The 18,742-nt window shown below is 42.4% G+C and overlaps 1 protein-coding gene across 9 annotated transcripts in view; it reads right to left on the bottom strand.

Annotated features, from left to right (window-relative positions):
* The window catches only part of TOX2 (TOX high mobility group box family member 2), a 220,198-nt gene extending 206,929 nt beyond the window's left edge, over positions 1–13,269 (bottom strand). For 2 of the 9 annotated variants that reach the window (XM_053393915.1, XM_053393911.1), the window contains exon 1: positions 13,031–13,269. In XM_053393915.1, coding sequence (XP_053249890.1) covers positions 13,031–13,132 — 102 coding nt within the window. In that variant the 5' untranslated portion in view covers positions 13,133–13,269. Of the gene's footprint in view, positions 1–11,950; positions 12,090–12,133; positions 12,188–13,030 lie in introns of those variants that run through there. The other 7 variants (XM_053393912.1, XM_053393918.1, XM_053393919.1 and 4 more) reach the window with 5 other exon arrangements.
* Positions 13,270–18,742: the final 5,473 nt, after the last annotated feature.

The following is an 18,742-nucleotide window of genomic DNA, read 5'->3' as shown; positions in this document are numbered from 1 at the left end:
TCTTTTTTGTTTAACTTTTTATCGGGTTGTTTTTTTAAAAAAGAAAATACAGATAATATTAGTAATACAAATAAGCAGACCATGGCAGGCTCGTACCATTCATATATGACAAGGTGAAGCATGTTAGGTTTACTGTAACATCCTAGCCATCTGGTTCATTACCTATAGCCAGTGTGTGCATCTTAATTTACAAACAAAATTAAAAGAGAACAGCAAAATCAACAGTTAACATTCAACTTTGTACAGTCAGATATCCTTGATTTAGTCCAAACATAGCATCTCAACTATATCAGGCAAGTATCGATTGTATTGAAGCTAATTTAGTGATCATATTCCTATTATGCTGCAGGTAAAGCAAAGTGGAGTGTCTATGAATGGAATTGTGGGGGGTGGGCTGGGCATCTGCTTAAATCAACCAAATCATACTAAAGGCTGGAGTGGGGGAGATTGTTCATTCTGTAGAATGCTAGCATATATTATAAAATCAAACCACACTGGGGTAAAGCCATCCTTCTTGATCTGTCTGTGTGACCATCATGGACTTATTTGTTAATCGCTCTAAAAGGGCTATTTCGCAGACCATTTTGTACTATCAATCAATTTTTTATTGTATAAAGCCAAAGGCCTTTACAATGGACGACAGGGAATAAAAGGAAACTTTCATCTAAAATCGTACATGTAACCTGTAGCAGTTTACAACTTTTAAAGAAATTTACAACATTAAGACTTAAAACTGGAGTGCATTCACATAGCTAGAATGGAGCTTCTTGGCTGCCAGCGCAAATTTGGCTACCTGGTGTGTAATATATAGATGTTTATCAGCTAGGAGTTCAACTGTTACTTCCTGTACGGATCGACTAGGAAGCCAATTAAGAATTGGAGATATAAATTTTCCTCTGGGCTTTGTATACAGGGGGCAAATCAGCAGATAATGTGTATTGTCCTCTACCTGATTGCATCTATGTATACATTTGTGATCCATAGGGGGAATTCCCCAGTATCTCCCCTCTAAATATGCTGAGGGCATCTGTTGAAATCTTAGTTCTTTAAAGGCCCTGAGTAGTTGTGGGAAGGTCAGAGTTTCAAGGTAACGGGGTCTTGAGTGATTGGTCTTAATTTGGGGGTACCAAGTAGAGTAGTGGGCAGCAATGATGGATGCTCTGTCTTGGCTGGCATCCTGATCAAAACTCCAATTTCTAAGGTCACGTGGTCTAAGGGCCAAGTAGTTCTCCATTTGGAGATTATAAACCCTAAATTTATCTTGGCACTTTTTGTGCACAGCCCCCTGTCCTTAGTTGCTCTAACCAGAAGAGCTTAGTAAGAGTATGATCCTCGTAGGCATTTAGCCTGTGCCAGTATCTCAGATAGGCTAGATCAATTCTGGCTGCTAGTAAGGGAAGGCCCAACTTGGCTCTGAGGTGGGCTTCTGGTGTCCCAAAGGGAAGCTCCAAAATCTGCCTCAAAAGTTTATTTTCCAGGATCTCATATTTCATATTTGACACCAGTTCCCCATATCTCAGTCCCGTAGAGCATTTGGGCGATGATTTTAAAGACAAAGATCTTAATAGCTGGGTTGATTAACTGTTTTCCCTTTGAATGGAAGAACCTAGTAGAACAACCAGATATTAGCTTAATTGTTTCCAGATGGAGTTTCCATAATGACTTTCCATCGATAAGTAATCCTAGATATTTAAATCTGGGTACTTGCTCAAGGGTGTGAGCAGGTTGTTCCCAAGCTCTGAAGTTTCAAAGAGTTTATCTCCATTAGCCATGTCTCCTGTAGGCATACTATATCAAATGTTTGCAAGCACCTTTTGAAGTCCAGGTCAGCTAGTTTGTCCCTCCAGCCTGCAATGTTCCAAGAAACTAGTTTTAAGGGGTAGGCTAGTTCCTTATCAGTTCTCAGCCAGTCTGCCATGGAGTCTGTCAATAAGGCATATCTATTCCCTGCACATCAGTCAGAGGTCGGCAAGTGGAAGATTTTATTTATGCCTTTTGACATTACGTTCCTTCGTACCTTGGAAAGTTCATTGAATTTAGCATAAGAATGTCAGGTCTGGGCTTTGGTGCTTGGTGATACCCTATAGGGATGTTGTTAGGGGATGATATATAAAAGGGGCAGTGATAGATTTGCCAGGTGATGGGCTGTAAATATAATGATGCCCTTTGGGCCCAAATTTGGCCCTATATGTCCATGCAAATACCCTGCCCAGACCATTTGGTACCAATTGTCTACTGGTACACTAGAGAGAGCCTTCCAGTGTCTGATTATGTTACATCTGGCTGCCTGTACAAGATGGCTTATCAATTATTTATTATGTAAATCGTAAGTTGTTATCCTGAAATATATTTTAAAAGCTAGTTCTAGTTTGACTTCTAGTTGTTGCCCTCCTATTTTGTTAACTTCCGGGAGTACTGAAAGCCTGGATTTTTGCACATTCCCACCACATATGGAGGTAGGTACCAGGTGCAGGCCCCTGCCAACCTAGCAGTTTGAAAGCACATCAAAATGCAAGTAGATAAATAGGTACCGCTCCGGTGGGAAGGTAAATGGCATTTCCATGCGCTGCTCTGCTTCGCCAGAAGAAGCTTAGTCATGCTGGCCACATGACCCGGAAAAACTGTCTGCAGAAGCTGACAAACGCCGGCTCCCTTGGCCATTAAAGCGAGATGAGTACCGCAACCCCAGAGTCGTCAGTGAATGAACCTAACGGTCAGGGGTCCCTTTACCTTTTACCAGGTGCAGGACAACATCGCCAACACCTTGGCAAGGTGCCAGAGTGAAACATACATGGACTTCTAAAGTGGAAATATGCAGCCTAAACGTGATTCAGAGAATCCTGGGGTCTGAGGTTTAGTTGTTATGTTTAAGTATGTTTTAAGGCCTCATGGCTGCAGAAATGCTACAAGGGCAAAAACTAATATGGAAGTGGCAATGTCTAGGCTGATTTAATTGATTTTCCATTTTTAAGACCACATTTCAAGGTTCTATAGAGGTCGATTCAGACTGTTCAAATGAGTAGCAAAATCATATCAAAACTTCTGTAGAGCATAAGTAGAACATGTCCACTAATTTCATCATCCACCAAGATCAGGAGAATGATATGCAAGTTATGTTGCTCCCATGCATCTAAAATACCCGGATTAGCCTTGGTCTTCTGATTCGTTTCATTTTTTCCATGTAGCACGCAAAGCTAAACAAGTTACTCTTCCCTGCACAACGAGCCACAGAACACGTTCTAGAGATATATGCGTAATTGGTTTTAAAAGGTAAAGGGACCCCTGACCATTAGGTCCAGTCGTGACCGACTCTGGGGTTGCGGCGCTCATCTCGCTTTATTGGCCGAGGGAGCCGGCGTACAGCTTCTGGGTCATGTGGCCAGCATGACTAAGCCGCTTCTGGTGAACCACAGCTGCACACGGAAAGGACGTTTACCTTCCCTCTGGAGTGGTACCTATTTATCTACTTGCACTTTGACGTGCTTTCGAACTGCTAGGTTGGCAGGAGCAGGAACCGAGCAACGGGAGCTCACCCCATCGCGGGGATTCGAACTGCCAACCTTCTGATCGGCAAGTCCTAGGCTCTGTGGTTTAACCCACAGCACCACCCGTATCGTACTTGGTTTTAAATATCATATAAAAATAAACAGGCAACTTTTTAAATTTACCATCTGTTCTTCTGCAATCTTCTTTTCTTATTCATCAAACGTCCAAGCAACTTTAGTGCATTTAAGGGAATTAATTAGAAATGGCCATGGAAGCCATATTGTCTAGCAGTGTTCAAAATACCTCTATTATTCCAAAAGTAACTACGCTGAAGAACCCCTCTCTCTGCGCATGGAGCTAGAACAACATTTTCTATGAATGAATGGGTATTCATTATTTAGTTCTGAATCCCTGATTTAATAAAGCCTTCGGCAAAAGAGAGCTTCAAACACTTCCCATTATGCAGATGGAATGCGCACAGCATCAAAGCTTATGCCGCAGGAAACAGAGATGGTGCATCAAGTGACTCACACAATTCCAGAATGTAAATATTTTTAATGGTAAGTTTTTACCCTATTTAGCAATATTCGAAATCAGAAACCAAATGAGCGGCCCCCAAAATAAAATAAATAAATAAATAAATAAATATAGGGAATTGTATTCCCTTTTCAAACCAAAATTAGCAGAAGAATAGAATTACATTTCTTCAAAACCGAGTTGGCTCAGGAGAGTGAAAAAGGAAATATTTTATCTCCCAGCATGCCAAAGCTGTAAAAGAAGAGTAGGGGGAAAGGCAAGTGTTTACTGCTGCAATTTACTGTGCACGTAAAAGTCAAAAGAAAACAGAATGTTCCATAAAAATTTATTCATTACATTGACCCTCCCTTATACCGATAGGTCAAAACCAATTTCTGATGAGTTCTGTTTTAAAAAACAAACACACAACAACAAATATTGCTAAGATTTAGCATCTCTCTGAACTCTAGTGACTTGCAGCACAATCTATCCTATTCATGTCTACTTAGAAATAAGTACCAGCGAATTCAATGGGGTTTACTCCCAGGTAAGTGTGTATAAGATTGCAGCCTAAATCCTTTTTGCCTGTGGAAAAAATGTACAATTTTTTAAAAACAGAGAATAGAAAAAACAGGGTTATAAATTATTATTAGTTTTAAAGTAACAGCTGTTTAAAAGATTGGTTTGGCATATCATATGCCCTTTGCTTGTGTACATACAAATGTATCAGCAACTTAATCTGATTAAGACCATACGCTCTAAAGACTTCCTGGGATTCTTCCTTTAGGATATGGATATATTGTCATGTATGGGTGGTGCCAAAATTCCCTCCTTCTGAATTTACCACTAGATTTATCAGTCCCGTTTACCTTGTGCTGGTTGTGGAAGAACAGCAATGCATTTGTTTTCCAACATTCTTTTTAGCTTAGTTTTCTTGAATTTGTAAAAGTCACCGGGAATGCACAATTTGCTCCCACCATACTTTTCTATTTCTTCCATTTATTGCAGCTTTTCCCTTTACCCTAAGCCACACGCACAATCACTCATGTGCATTCAAATATCATGCAGTTATACATACAATCCCATTAAGTTTTTCTTTCACCCAGTCTTTCAACTGACCACCTTGCTAGCTATCATCAGTTCCCCATCACCATTGCCTTACGCACACAATCACAATTCAGGAACAAAACAAGGTGTGTAACATTTTAATATCTGCAAGTACATGACAGTGGTAATGGGAACCGTAAGTGCTAGCAATTAGGGAGGGCTTTAAACAGAGAACTGAAGTAAATCAGCAAGTTGATCAACTAAAAGACTGGACCAAATAGAAGCTGCTGAGGAAAGCTGACATGATCGTGCACAAAATCCAAGAAAGAAAGATAGATAGATAGATAGATAGATAGATAGATAGATAGATAGATAGAAAGAAAGAAAGAAAGAAAGAGTTTAATTCACCCTGTCACACATGCACATGATTTTGCTGAAGGGACATAAAACAATGACTAGGAGAAATAGAAAGCAGCAGCAAGTACGAAGTATGCACGTGCCAATTCCGTGCATAGTTAATTAGAGAAAATCTCTATGAACAATTGGAAGGCAGGCAGAGTGAAACTCTGGGCACAACCAACCTGCAGAAAACTTGCAAGTCAGAGCAGGGAAAATCCATCCACCCCTAACTGGTAGTCAAATACTACATACTGAATGAATTAAATCTCCACAATTTGTACCAAACCATTAGAATTCTTTGAAGAGTACAAGAACGTAAGATGAACTTTGTTGGATCAGAACAAAGGAGAACTGCCTGGCCCAGCATCTTGTTTCCCACAGCAACCAAGCAAATGTCTAAGGGAAGTCCAAAAGCAGGACATGAAGGCAATAGGCCTCTTTTGTTGCTGCTCCGGAGAAGTTGCCTCTGATCCTGTACAGTAGGGTAGGCAACCTAAGGCCCATGGGCCACAAACGGCCCACAGGGGTCGCTTAAGCGGTCCACGAGCTGCCCCCGAACTGAGCCGCCCGCTTAGCGAGTCCCCACGCACTGCGCTAAACCAGCACAGTGTGGCGTGGGGATTCGCTTCCATGGTGCTGGAAATCACGTCTACGCAGATGCCAGAAATCGTGGGTGCACGCACAATCCGGCCCACAGAGGGATCTCCGCTCGAGTGAGCCGGCCCAGGCGAGGCAAACCTTGCCAACCTCTGCTGTAGAGACAGTAGCCACCATAGTCACCTTTAATTTTCAACATAAGAAAAAAATATTTCTTACAATAAATGGATAGTTTTTAATCACACAGGAGCACACTGCCAGTGACCCCACCCCACCTTGTGACCTTAATATACCTAAGTGTTGCCCATGCACCATGTCCAACCAAGCTGGGCCCAAGCTGATGATGCAATGAAACAAAAGTTACACAGAGAGGTTGGATTTATTCTAGCCATACTCATTTTCAAAGCAAGCCCTATGATACAGTTCGTTCCTGTTTAGACAGCAGTGCAACATACCTGCAGAGGAAGCTTCACATGCTACATACAACTCAATGTGGGCAGATTCTTCACATAATCAGCAGGACTGAACAAAAACATCCTCCCCAGATTCTCCATCGTGTCTGACTGAATATTCAAGGGGAGGTGTAATCCCTCCAAGAATATTCAAGGGGAGGTGTAATCCCTCCAAGAATTTTGTTGGGGTCAAACAATAACATTCTCCAATAAAAAATGGGGGGGTCACAGTTGAATGAAACACTATTAGTGCATATAATAGAACCACAGAATCACAGAGTTGGAAGGGACCACAAGGGTCATCTAGTCGAATCCCCTGCAATGAAGGAATCTTTTTGTCCGACATCAGGCTCAAACCCATGACCCTGAGATTAAACGTCTCATGCTGTACTGACTGAGCTATATAGGCGGATGGCAGGAAGCAATGGGCTAAGAGAGAAGAATGGAAAGGAGTAGGGGCCAAGCCCATTGCTTCCTTAAATATATTATTAGGTTGGATCCACAGTTGTGCTCGAAATTCCCCACCATATTGCCAGGCCCATTGAATCTAATATTTGGGGAGTGTGGGCTATAATTCTCCAACAGTTGCGGGAGGGAACCAGAAAAGGGAAACTTCTCAAAAGGTTGTTCTCAGGCAAATTTTAGCTTGGCGTATTTATCAGGGACTTTGAAAATGTAATTAAAGCTACTTACTGATGAAGAACAAAAAGTCTCTGTTTACATCTACACAGTTGAAAAACCAGAGACTTTACGTCTACTTTTACAAGTTTTCTGTAGAAAAAAAAAACAGAGCACAAGCAATAATACATTTATCACCATTCCCTGACCCTGCATTCCTCAATCACACAGGAATCCTTCTATATTGCTTTTCTTCAATGGCACCTTTGGCCGAGTAAGGAATTTAGAACTGGGCCTTTCTGTTGTATAAACATTCAAACTCACCATAAGTATCTGATGCAGAATTTGCTTGCCACAGTCATAAGATTTGTGGGGTTGTTTTTAAAAGGCTTTTTGAAGCTGCTGTTTTTCTTTTAACTTTCTGAACATATTCATTTGAGAATCTTTTCTTTTCTTGACAGGGGATGGAAATTTAACGTAAATTCATATATATCGTAATTTTTATCTGACATATTGGGAGGCGGACTTCTTTCAATGTGGAATATGCACAATTAAGAGTTAGAGAATCTAAAAAGAGTCCCAGTTAGAGTCCTAAGCTTTCACACAAAAGCAGCAGTTTTGGGAACTTAAAATTTGCATAAAACAGCAGATCATCCTGGGAAGAATAAAGGCCACTTTACACCTGATATTGTTAATACACTGAGATCATCTACACATAGGAAACAAGACATCCAAATTATACGTAGCAAGAGTATCTATTTGTTTTAAATAGATAATAACACACACACACACACACACAATTTTTTTCCAACAACAAAGTTGAAAGATAATGATCTCCAATTAAATTGTGATAATAAAAAAGAGTCAGCCTTAACACACACACAAAAAGTTGATAACTCAAATGCCTGGGGGAAAGTAAAGTTTTAACTCCAACATCTAAATGCCCAAAGTGTTGGCACATAGCTACTGTATTTTTCCATGTATAAGACTAGGTTTTTTTCCTAATAAATTATGTCAAAAATTAGGGGGCATCTTATACACAGATAGTACCAAGGCCATTTTCTTAAATCTGAGTCCCCCAAAATAGGGGGTGTCTTATACATGGGGGCGTCTTATAGACGGAAAAATACGGTAATTATATTGGAGTTGGAACTCCACAGTCAAGGTGCTACCACAGAGATGGCTGCATCCCCAGAAGCCTCCAACTTCACTTCTAAAGGGGGGAAAGCAGCAGATCTTAATAAATTGGCAGGTTCGTATGGAAACAGGTGGTCCTGCAGATACTCTGGTCCCAGACCATTACAGCTTTATGGATCAGAACCTGTGCTTTCAATTGGCTCAGAAATCAGCTGGAAGCCAACACAAATCTTTAAGCAATGGTAAAATATTGTCAGGCCTATTGTTTTGCTACAAGATAAGCTGGCATGGAAGTACCGAATGCCAATGTAAGAACCAATATTCAGGCCATAAGCAGCAACTTGCTTGGTTTCCTGTGGTGAGTTACTACTGCCTCCAGTTACAAATATGAGGGGAAGCTTTGTTATATCAGGAGTGAGTTCTTTTACATATTTTGGCTACTACTGTAATGTATGGACAAGCGGACTAGTAGACATTTTGCAGGCTAATCACATTTTTGCTTTTTTCAAGGTCACTCTCAATATATAGAGACCTAATAACAAGAACATAGCATTTATATATCCACTTTTCAGTGTTCAAAGTACTTCACATAGCCCAGTAATCCTCACAAGAATCCTGTAAGGTAGGCTAGAATTACTGGCAGTGTTTGCAGTATATTGCATACTGAGTGCTAAGATTGAGAGAATAGTTGCTTGTCTAAGGCAACTTAGTGACTTTATGGGTAAGGTGCCATTTGAACAAGAACTTAATATTGAGTTTTGCAAGCCATTCCAATAGCCTTTTTGGCTAAAGGGAATGGTATAAATGCCATAAATAAACAAACTTCTTGGACCATGGCTTACATTATTGGCCACCACACTATGCCAGCTCTCAACAGATAATTCCAAACAAACAACTGGACGATACCCCAGAGCACAGCAAATGGCGTTTAACTGGGTATTCATGTAGACATTAGACAAGCCCTACTACAAACATCCCTATCCTATTAAAACGGTAATGCTGGTGTATAACAGGGATTTCAGTGACTGCAAAGAGAAACTGTTGCTGCAGTGCACAAATGTAATAGGAAATCTCATGATGACAATATTGTGTTCAATAAATACACAAAACATTAGTACTTCAAGATGCTTTGAGCTAAACAGTGTTTCTACAGAAAGCTCGAGGGCCATATCAGAAGCACCTATTGGCTCAGGGGTATGAAAACACAGAGCTATGAAATACTATGTCCTTCACTTCTATTTCTACACCCGGTACACAATACACACTACACAATCCTTCCTCCTGCAGAGTTTCCCTGCCCACCCACTCCTCTGGAAGGAAAAACATTTCAATCATGGAGCTTTAAAGCTTGTTTGGCAAAATCCCACCCTTTTTCGTGTTTGAGCTCCTGAGGAAACCTCAGAAAATCAGTACCACACACTGTCAAATTCCCTGTTTTTGGGGGTGGGGGGCAGAGAAGAGAAGCAATAACTAGGCCTCACAATATCAGTCTCCTCCAAGCTAGCATTCTCCTTTAATTACAGAAAGCAGAAGCTTCATTCTAAAACCTCAACTAAGGAAGGGCAGAGTTAGTAATCCCAAACACATCTTTGTCTATTCCCCTTTCTCCCATTCAAACCCCATTGAAACTTTTGCTTCATTCATAACATTCACCTGGAGGAGCTGCTGAATTCCCTGATTGTCCCACCTACGCAAACAATCCCCTTGCAATGTGTATTCTTTGAGGCTCTCAAATTGTGCAACCTTTGAGGAAAGAACCACCTGTTAACCTTCTCTACAGCATTGAGCAAAATGACAATGTTTATCACTGTAAGAGAAAAATCCACATACATTGTTCTATATATGTACTTTGGGGGAAGAGACATTTTAGAGCCCATGGTAACATCTTTTAAGGAAAGAGGCTGAACATGGGCCTCTGGGATACTGCAACTGCAATCCTACTTTCTTTGCACGAAGATGATTTACTGCACATGTCCATTTGGCCCATTCTGACTATGTAAATAGCAATTGACAGCAGTGGGATATTTATATTGGTTGCTAGTTACATATTTAACATTTTCTCTTCTTTCCTCTCTCTCTTTTTAAGATCCTGGTAACAGTGACAACAGCAGCACCTGGTGGCAGTGGTCAGTATTTTGTATGTGCTCCTTTTCATCACCTCTTCTGGACTATTTATCAATCAAACTTGAAGTTATTTGCTTTATCAGAGAAACTGACGAAGAACTATTACAGCACTCTGTCACTCTCTGCGTGTTGCTTTTCCCCAGGATTGTTAGAAACAGCACTTTTGTAAAAAGATGCATTAACAGCAAGTGATGCATTAACAGCAAGTCAACTAACTGCAGCCAAAAACACCTGCCCAACATGTGCAATAATTCCTCCGAGGAGTGTTTTCCCCTTGGCCTACCTATGATCAAAGTTTATGGCAAAGTAGTCATGCTGTAACTTTCCATTTTACTCTAAAGTTGCTACAGATCTCTTGCATTCACCCCTTTTAATGGCTAATTACAAGTTGTAATGCTTTATATTTCAACTTTCCAGATGAAGAAAAAACACCATGGATTTACTTCTGACATTTTTCAATATTTGTAAAAAAAAACCAGACAAAATTCCAAAACTCATTTATTTTTCTTTAAAGACTGGTATTAGATATATATTCCAAGTCATCCAACATGTCTTGTATGTTAGCAGTTGGTTCTTTGATAATAATGAAAATTTTAAATTTCTTCCTGCAAGAATAAACAACACTTTGTGTTTTGGAAGCCATGGTTGTTACATGAATAAAACGATATGAATTGGAAAATACTTGCATTTCGGAAAGAAATTTTCAAATTAGATTTGACAGCCCAGACAGCTGTGGATAGACATACTATAGATTTTAAAATGTTTATATAAAACCATATGCAAATATATCACAATTGCAATAGTCTGAAACTGTGATGAATGTTTAAAGGCACATATCAGTGTAGGAAGGGGAAAGCTTCAGAATTTAAAACAAATCTGTATTAGAAAACTCAATATACCACAAAAACAAAACCAACAGACCATGTAGCTTTTGCTCTGCAACTTCCATTACTTTATAAAATTGCAAGCATCTCATAATATGAAACAAATACATATTCGTGCATGATTAAATAATCCAAAGTTTCAAATTCTTTCATTAAAATGTTGAAGTTTTGCTGTTCTCAAGCCTGAAATGGATAGTACTCACAGATAAAGACCGGCAATATCTGTGCTTTACTCTCTTACTCATCTCAGTTAAAGTCATTGGCCAAAACACCATGCACTCTTAAATATCTTCTAACAAATTTCTCTCTCTCTTACACACACACACACACACACACACACACACACACACACAGAGTGCACTTTCTTGCAGTAGTAAATAGACAAATCTAGGTTAGAAAGATTTTCATGTTGTGCTGTAGATCTTATGAATTATACATAATCCATGGCTCTCAGTTGCATTTAACAGAAGTAACTGTATTGTGGGGAGGGGGAGGAGAGGGAAGCGGTTGACAACTAAGGGACAAGAACCTGCAGCCTGAGTTAGAGAAATGCTAAAAAAAAACCATAAGGGCTGTTAAGTTCTAACCACTGCATATAAGGCTAAATCCAGGTGTGCACAGTCTATATCATATATAGATTCCTCTGAGAAAGACATTAAAGAATTGGAGGGGGGGTTATAATATACTCACCCTAAAGCATTTCTCCCCTAGCCTGTACATTGTCCAACAGAAACCATAGCCGGGCATGCAAGAAATACATTTCCAACCAAGCAGCCTCTTGAGCCCATACAATTCCACTCCTCCCCCAAACAAAACACATACACTTTTCTGCGTTCAGATTTTGTTTTTCTTCCAGTCTATAATAATGTTTACCAAAACTGAGAGGTCTAATCCGGGGTCTGAAGTGACGACGCAACTGATAACCAACTGCCTCTCTCCCACTCCTCTCACCCCCCCACCCTTCCCCGCATATCCCCCATCCACCCTAAACAACCCTCCCCTCCTGTTCCGCTTTTGCTTCGAAGATGGGAAAGAGAACTGCGTCGCAGCTTTCAGGCAAGCAGCCTGGGTGCTGGGAAACCAAATAGTTTTGAAATTCCCTCCTGCAGGATGCAGCCGCTCTCTTGCTACCTTCCACACTCTTGCTCCCCAGAGGAGGAGGAGGAGGAGGAGGAGAAGGAGAAGAAGTTTCAGCCTCGTTCGTTTGTTTGTTTTTCCCCGTCCCGGTTTTTAAAGCGCTTGCTTCTTTTCCCTTTGCTGCTAGCAAGCAAGCAGGCGATCTGGACATGGGACTTTGGGGCGATTTGCGAGAGAGGCAGAAAGCTTTCCCTCCCCAGTTTTTGCGGAGCCTTCGCAACTGGACCAAAGTGCGTGGGGCGGTGGGGGGGGGGGAGGTGAGAGAGAGAGAGAGAGAGAGAGAGAGAGAGAGAGAGAGAGAGCGCTTTTGCTCAGGGGTGCCATTGAATCAACTCCTTGCGCTGCCCCGTGCGGGGAGCGCTGACAAGTCCCGCGCAGCGCCGTGCGCGCGCCATCGCTGTTAGTGTGGGGCAAAGGGGGCAGCATCCCAGAGGGGGGAAGAGGAGGAGGAGGAGGCGCGACGTGGGGGAATTAGGGGAGGTGGGGTGGGGTAGGGGGCTGAGACTTGAGCGCACGTCCTCCTCGGTCGCTTGCATCCTCTCCACCCTTGCCCGGCCACTTGCGCCCGTCCCTCCTCGCCTCACCCGCCCCCCCCACGCCGTCCGCCCCTCTCTCATCCCTCCCCCTTGTTACCTTGTTGCAATGGTAATAGTCCAGGGGGCCCAAGCAAGTGGGGTCGGCCCCAGGCAAGGAACCAACGGCGGTGGGGGCGGAAGGGTAAAACCTAACGTCCATGCCGGGGCTGCGCGCTGAGGGGGAGAACGAGGCGGCGGCGGCGGCAGCAGCGGCGAGAGGAGGCTCCAGCGGGCATGGAACCGGCTCCTCCGGCGGCGGCTGCTCTGCCTCTGGCTCAGGGCGGGCGGGCGGGAGGGGAGGGGAGGAGAGGCGGGGAGAGGGAGAAGGGGAGGGAGCGCAGCCCAGAGCCGGCTCCACTCGCACTCTATTGTTCCAGGCACCGAGGCGAGGGGGGGGGGAGAGAGCGGAGGAGGAGGAGGATGGGGGGAGGGGAGAGCGCCTGGGACCTGCCTGGGCTGGGCTCCCACAACAACCTCTCTCAGGCGGGCGCTGGGACCGCCACAGGGCGGGAGGGTGTCGCCAGCACACCCCGCGCCGGAGAGCGGGCCTGCCCCGAATGCCGACCCACCGAGGGACGGCGAGGGCCTGGCATGTGCCGAGCGAGCAGGGAGCGGAGCCGCCGCTGCACTCTCTCGCGGAAGGGGCTTGGGGCAGGTTCTTCGCCGACGCCCCTCCGGGCTTCTTCTTCTTCTTCTCGCTTCCACCCTCCTTCCCAGCCCTCAGGTTAATTCGCGGGAAGGTACCGCCTGGGGCTCTATAGTCACCCTTGGCCACGGGGGAATGGGTCCCACAGAAAGAAGAGGCGGGGGACTCTGTAAGGGAGTCGCAGCAGAGGGGCTCGTCCGGGCAGACTTTTCACTTTGTGGACCTGCTTGCTCTCCGCAAAACCCTGCGGTAGGAGGGGGGCGCCTGGAAGAGCTCCCCTACCTACCAACCAACCCCCCCCCCCAAGTCTCCAGGTATGCCTCTTGGGCGTGTTTTCGCTCGCACACAAGGGCTTGAGCTAAACTCTCAACTTGGGGCTGAGATCCGCTCCCAAAGAAACCAGCACTTTGCCCTACCTGAGAAAGACTGGGCTGGGACCTGCCCCCACCCCAAAAAGAAACAGAGAAGAGGCAGCTCAAGAGGCGATTTGATAGCCATATTCACATATTTGAAGGGCTGTCGCAGAGGTGGATTTGTTTTCTGTGCCTACAAGGGGTAAAAGCACAACCCATGGGTTCGAATGGCAAGAAGTTTAGACTAAACACAAGGAGGAACTTCCTGACTACAAACTGTTCCGCCAGAGGGACAAACTGCCCAAAATGTGGTTCGAGGCTTTTATGAAGAGGCAGGATGGCTACCTCTCAGAGATGTTGTAATAGTGGTTTCTAGGAAGCATAGAGTGATAAACAACCTGTTTTTGTCCCACTTAACTGTCTGGAGCAAATCTTCTAAGATCTATCAGAAGGCACTCTTGGCTAGAACACATAAGTCATTTCAATTTTTGAAGGAAAGTTTCTACCAGGTAATGTTCTGCCCTGGAGGAGTAGGCTCCAAACCACCAATAAATAGTTGACAGCTTTGTGAAGAGAGGCTTCTGTGATACCTTGATGCTGCTGGGTTAACTCCTTTGTTTTTTCACATGTGAAAACAGACAATGTGTTAAGCACTGAAGTACAAGCTGAAGAGCTACACAAAGCTAGCAGAGAAGCGGAATGGGGGTGGGGGGAATAATGATGTTGTATGGAACCCACTCATTATTTCCATTTTCTTATGTTTCTAGGAATGGAATATAACACGACAACCAAAGTTCAGAAGAAAAAGTGCATGTGGGGTAGACTATTAATGTCCCAAACCAAAAGAAAGAACAGTTTAAAAATGGAGTGGACCTGAAATGGTTCCCAACTGATCATATTTCAAATAAAGACTAAATTAAAATAAGATAGGGAAAAGACAGGGGGGAAGAATTGCTTGTAGAATATGGAATTAAGAATCTCAGAACATTCACTGTTCAGTTTAGGCTCATCAGAAAATTGTAGAGTCATACTGGGAGGCCTGGACCTAGTAATGGATTTCTACAGGAAGTGAAAGAGGAAGAAGGTAGTATTGATGAAGTAAGAGCCACATTCTGCAGTTGGATAACCAGCTTTACAATTGGCACGTCCGGGACATTGTTCAGGTTTGTGTCGTGGTCTTCGCTTCCTCTCCAAGTGTTTCAAAACATTTGTTTTGAGGAACACCACACCAAAAAATATACTTTGGGAGAAGGTTGTCATTTGAGGAAAAGCAACGGAATGAATAACCATTTATGGTTGGGTATATGGCATGAATCATCTAGTGCCTGCATTTTAATTATGAACGGCAGTATTTTTATATACCTTGCTACAAAAGGACCAGATCATGGTGCTTAGTTATACAGTCCATACAGGGCATTATACAGTGTTTGGCTCTGAGGCAGCTATGGAAAAGTGAGGTGGGAATGGCTGAAGGACTTTGGGGCAGTTAATGGGCAAAGATATTGTGGGAAGAATGTAGAATACTGTTAAATACCTCCCCAATCTCCAAGTGATGCAAGATTCCATGGCTCCAAGCATCTACCCAGGGTTCATGTTTCCTTTGGAAATGAGGCTGTGGTGTTTTTATGATATATTGTTTATTTACACACATGTTCATCCTGAGCCTACAATGGAGGGGTTCAAAGCATTACACTCCTGTCTCTCCCATTGCTGCAGCTTCCGATACAGGGAGCCCACATTGTGTTCTCCAGCTTGCAACATTTTACAGACTGACCCCTTTTACCCATGACTGAAATCCTAAAACTTCCTCCTAACAAAAACTCTGGCATTGTCTTTAGATTCATTAGCTCAGAGCTTAGGGTGGGGCTTCACCCATCTGCTGGCTGGCCGAGAGTCATTGCTTTATCAATCCCTTTCTTGATGGCTCCCTATCTTCTCTTTGTCCTCTTTTAATGATCCATCTCCCCGGGAGATTTACCTGACACAGGAAGCTGTTTTGACCTGAATTTCAATATGCTAAATCCAGCATCTGGCAGCGCATTTTAATACTCCAAGCATTGATTAAATCCTAAAATTTACTAAATCCAGGAATTATGAGTGCCTTGCACCCACAAACTCTAGCACCCAAACTTGTAACAGTATCATGGTGAAGAAATAAAGCTGAAAGCCTACTAAGAGGAAAATAAATTCTGTCTCATAGATAAGGAAATCAAAATATATACTATTGGGCAGCAACAGAAGAAGGCATGGGTGAAATGGGTGTTTGTTTAGGAAAAGGAAGCCAAAATATATACCATGGGAAGGAGTAGAAGAAGGAACTGGCCGTATCAGTGACAGAAAATATGCACACAAGGAAACCATAGGATTGGTTAAAGGAAGTCCAAATGGCCTTTATTATTCTATGAGATGCTCTGTTTCCCCCCAAAAGGGCTGAATTTTAGGTCTCTCTTTCACAAACACACTCCAGATTAGAGGGTGAAGGGAAACTAATCTCAATAACTTGCATCATATTTACTAATTTGTTTCAAGCCTGAACTATCTCATAACTGGGTTAAGGACAAGCTGTCATACTTGAAAGTATGTTTCTCACTGTTACTGTAACTTCCAAGACATTTCTCACAGGTGAAAGTGTAACGTTCCTCTCTGAAACTGTTAGATTAATATCTCAATATTAATTTGAAGTAAATTTAAGTTGCTTTGAAGTAAATCTCCTAGAAGTCTTTTCACAATAAGAATGCTTAGGATTATTATTATTTGATTTTTTATTTATTTATTTATTTTGGTCTGGTTGATTTTAAACTGCATAAAGAAAATGTGAGAGGAATTGCCAGTGTAACCACCTTTGTAAAACAGAATTCTAAAAGGATTCTCTTCAACAATTAAGGTGAATGGATTCAGAGTAGGGTGGACAGCATGATCCCACTTGTAGTTTCCCTGGATCTATGGTAGTACAGTGGTACCTCGGGTTAAGTACTTAATTCATTCTGGAGGTCCGTTCTTAACCTGAAACTGTTCTTAACCTGACGCACCACTTTAGCTAATGGGCCTCCTGCTGCCGCTGCGCTGCCAGAGCACGATTTCTGTTCTCATCCTGAAGCAAAGTTATTAACCTGAGATACTATTTCTGGGTTAGCGGAGTCTGTAACCTGAAGCATATGTAACCCGAGGTACCACTGTACACAATAATAAGCAAGCTCAGAATGGCATATTTTCCGATTTAAAATGGTTGTTTTCACTTACAAAATGAACTTTCCACACTCTGTGCAACACATTCTTTACATCATAGGTCTTTTTTAGTTTAACCCATCCACTATTGTGTTGCCCCTGTGATGTTTAGTGTCAGCTGCTGTCTCTTCTTACAACTGGAATCTCCTTCAATAATCAGGTTGAAACATCTCCCTCATACTTGAAACACAATAGCCCTTTTAATATGTTATTCTATGCATACAGTTAATTGCATGAGGGGGGATGGCAATGTGGCAGCAGCTCTGCTCCAATGTACACACGATCATTGTTCTGTAAAAAGAGGAAAGGAAGGAAAAAAAGGACTCTGCACATACAACTGTAGATGTGGAGGGCTTTTCCCTGCCTGTTTGGGGACCCTGTTTTCCCAGTTGTATGAATGGGGTCCTCTTCAGGCAATACAATGAATGTGTGTATGTTAGGGGCACAGCCTGCTGCCCACCCAGCCCCTCACATATTTATTGTATATGTGAATAATGTATGATAAGGGCTTGCATTACAAGCAAATAAACTAGGCCTCAGGTCATGTTGCTCCTGTTGTTCTCCTGAGGTAAAGCTTTCTGTCAGCCTGCAATCTCCAGCTCTGACGCTTTTAACCACTGAATGCCCAGTTTTTATATCATAATTTTTGAAACTATGATGCTATTTAGACTATAATTACAGTAATGAAGACTTAGCAATGAAATGGGATAGTTGAAGCATAATCAGTTCTTCAGCATCCTTATCTATTAAAAATCAGGTTATTAAGAACACCCAAACTCAGCAGTACTTCAAACCTGAAGCGAACCCAACACCTGGCTTTGTCTTAATACATTTACCTCAGAAAGAACCATTAACGCCTTTAGATTTTCAACATTTTGAAGTGGGGATGACATCTTCCCCTGTGAAACTACTGCCCCCTTCAACAGTCCACTGGGTCACAGGCTTTCCTAAACAAAACACAGCAACAGCAATAAAGTCTTCAACTCATTGGGTGGTTAATCTTTTTCTTCAATAGATAAGGATGTTGAGGTTGATTGCACTTCAACCATACCCTCTCATAGCCAGTTACTGTCTTCATTACAAATACTATAGTACAGTATCTGTCTCTGTAGAAGATACTTGATGTTGGTTCTTCTGTTTTCTGCACCCTGACATCTCTCCTACTGATGCTGGAGAGTCATCAATTGGTGAACCTGAGGTGAATATTCTATAGCCTCTGCATTGAGATTTGAATCTAGTGTATTTCCTGGCCCCTTGTTCAATAAAATGACCACTAGAGTTCATTTATAAGCAACTTCCTTTGCTTAGAAATAATTTCACACATATAGCATGACTCTGTAAAAAATACTCCTTGGATCATTCCCAAATTCTGGCTTTTTTACATTTAGAAGTTACTGAGCCTTAATACAGGAACTTGTGGCTCAGATTATGACAGGAGGGGCTGTTATTTGTGATTATTGTAATCTTTGAGCTATAGAGATAGTCACAAAATGTTACTTCTCTGGTCCATTTGAGAAGTAAAAAGTTGAACTTTATGGAAAACGAT

The sequence above is a fragment of the Podarcis raffonei genome, chromosome 6 (assembly GCF_027172205.1).
Source record: "Podarcis raffonei isolate rPodRaf1 chromosome 6, rPodRaf1.pri, whole genome shotgun sequence".
Classification (NCBI taxonomy): domain Eukaryota; kingdom Metazoa; phylum Chordata; class Lepidosauria; order Squamata; family Lacertidae; genus Podarcis; species Podarcis raffonei.
Note: the sequence above shows the minus strand (reverse complement) of the source record. Positions and strands in the feature narration are given on the sequence as shown.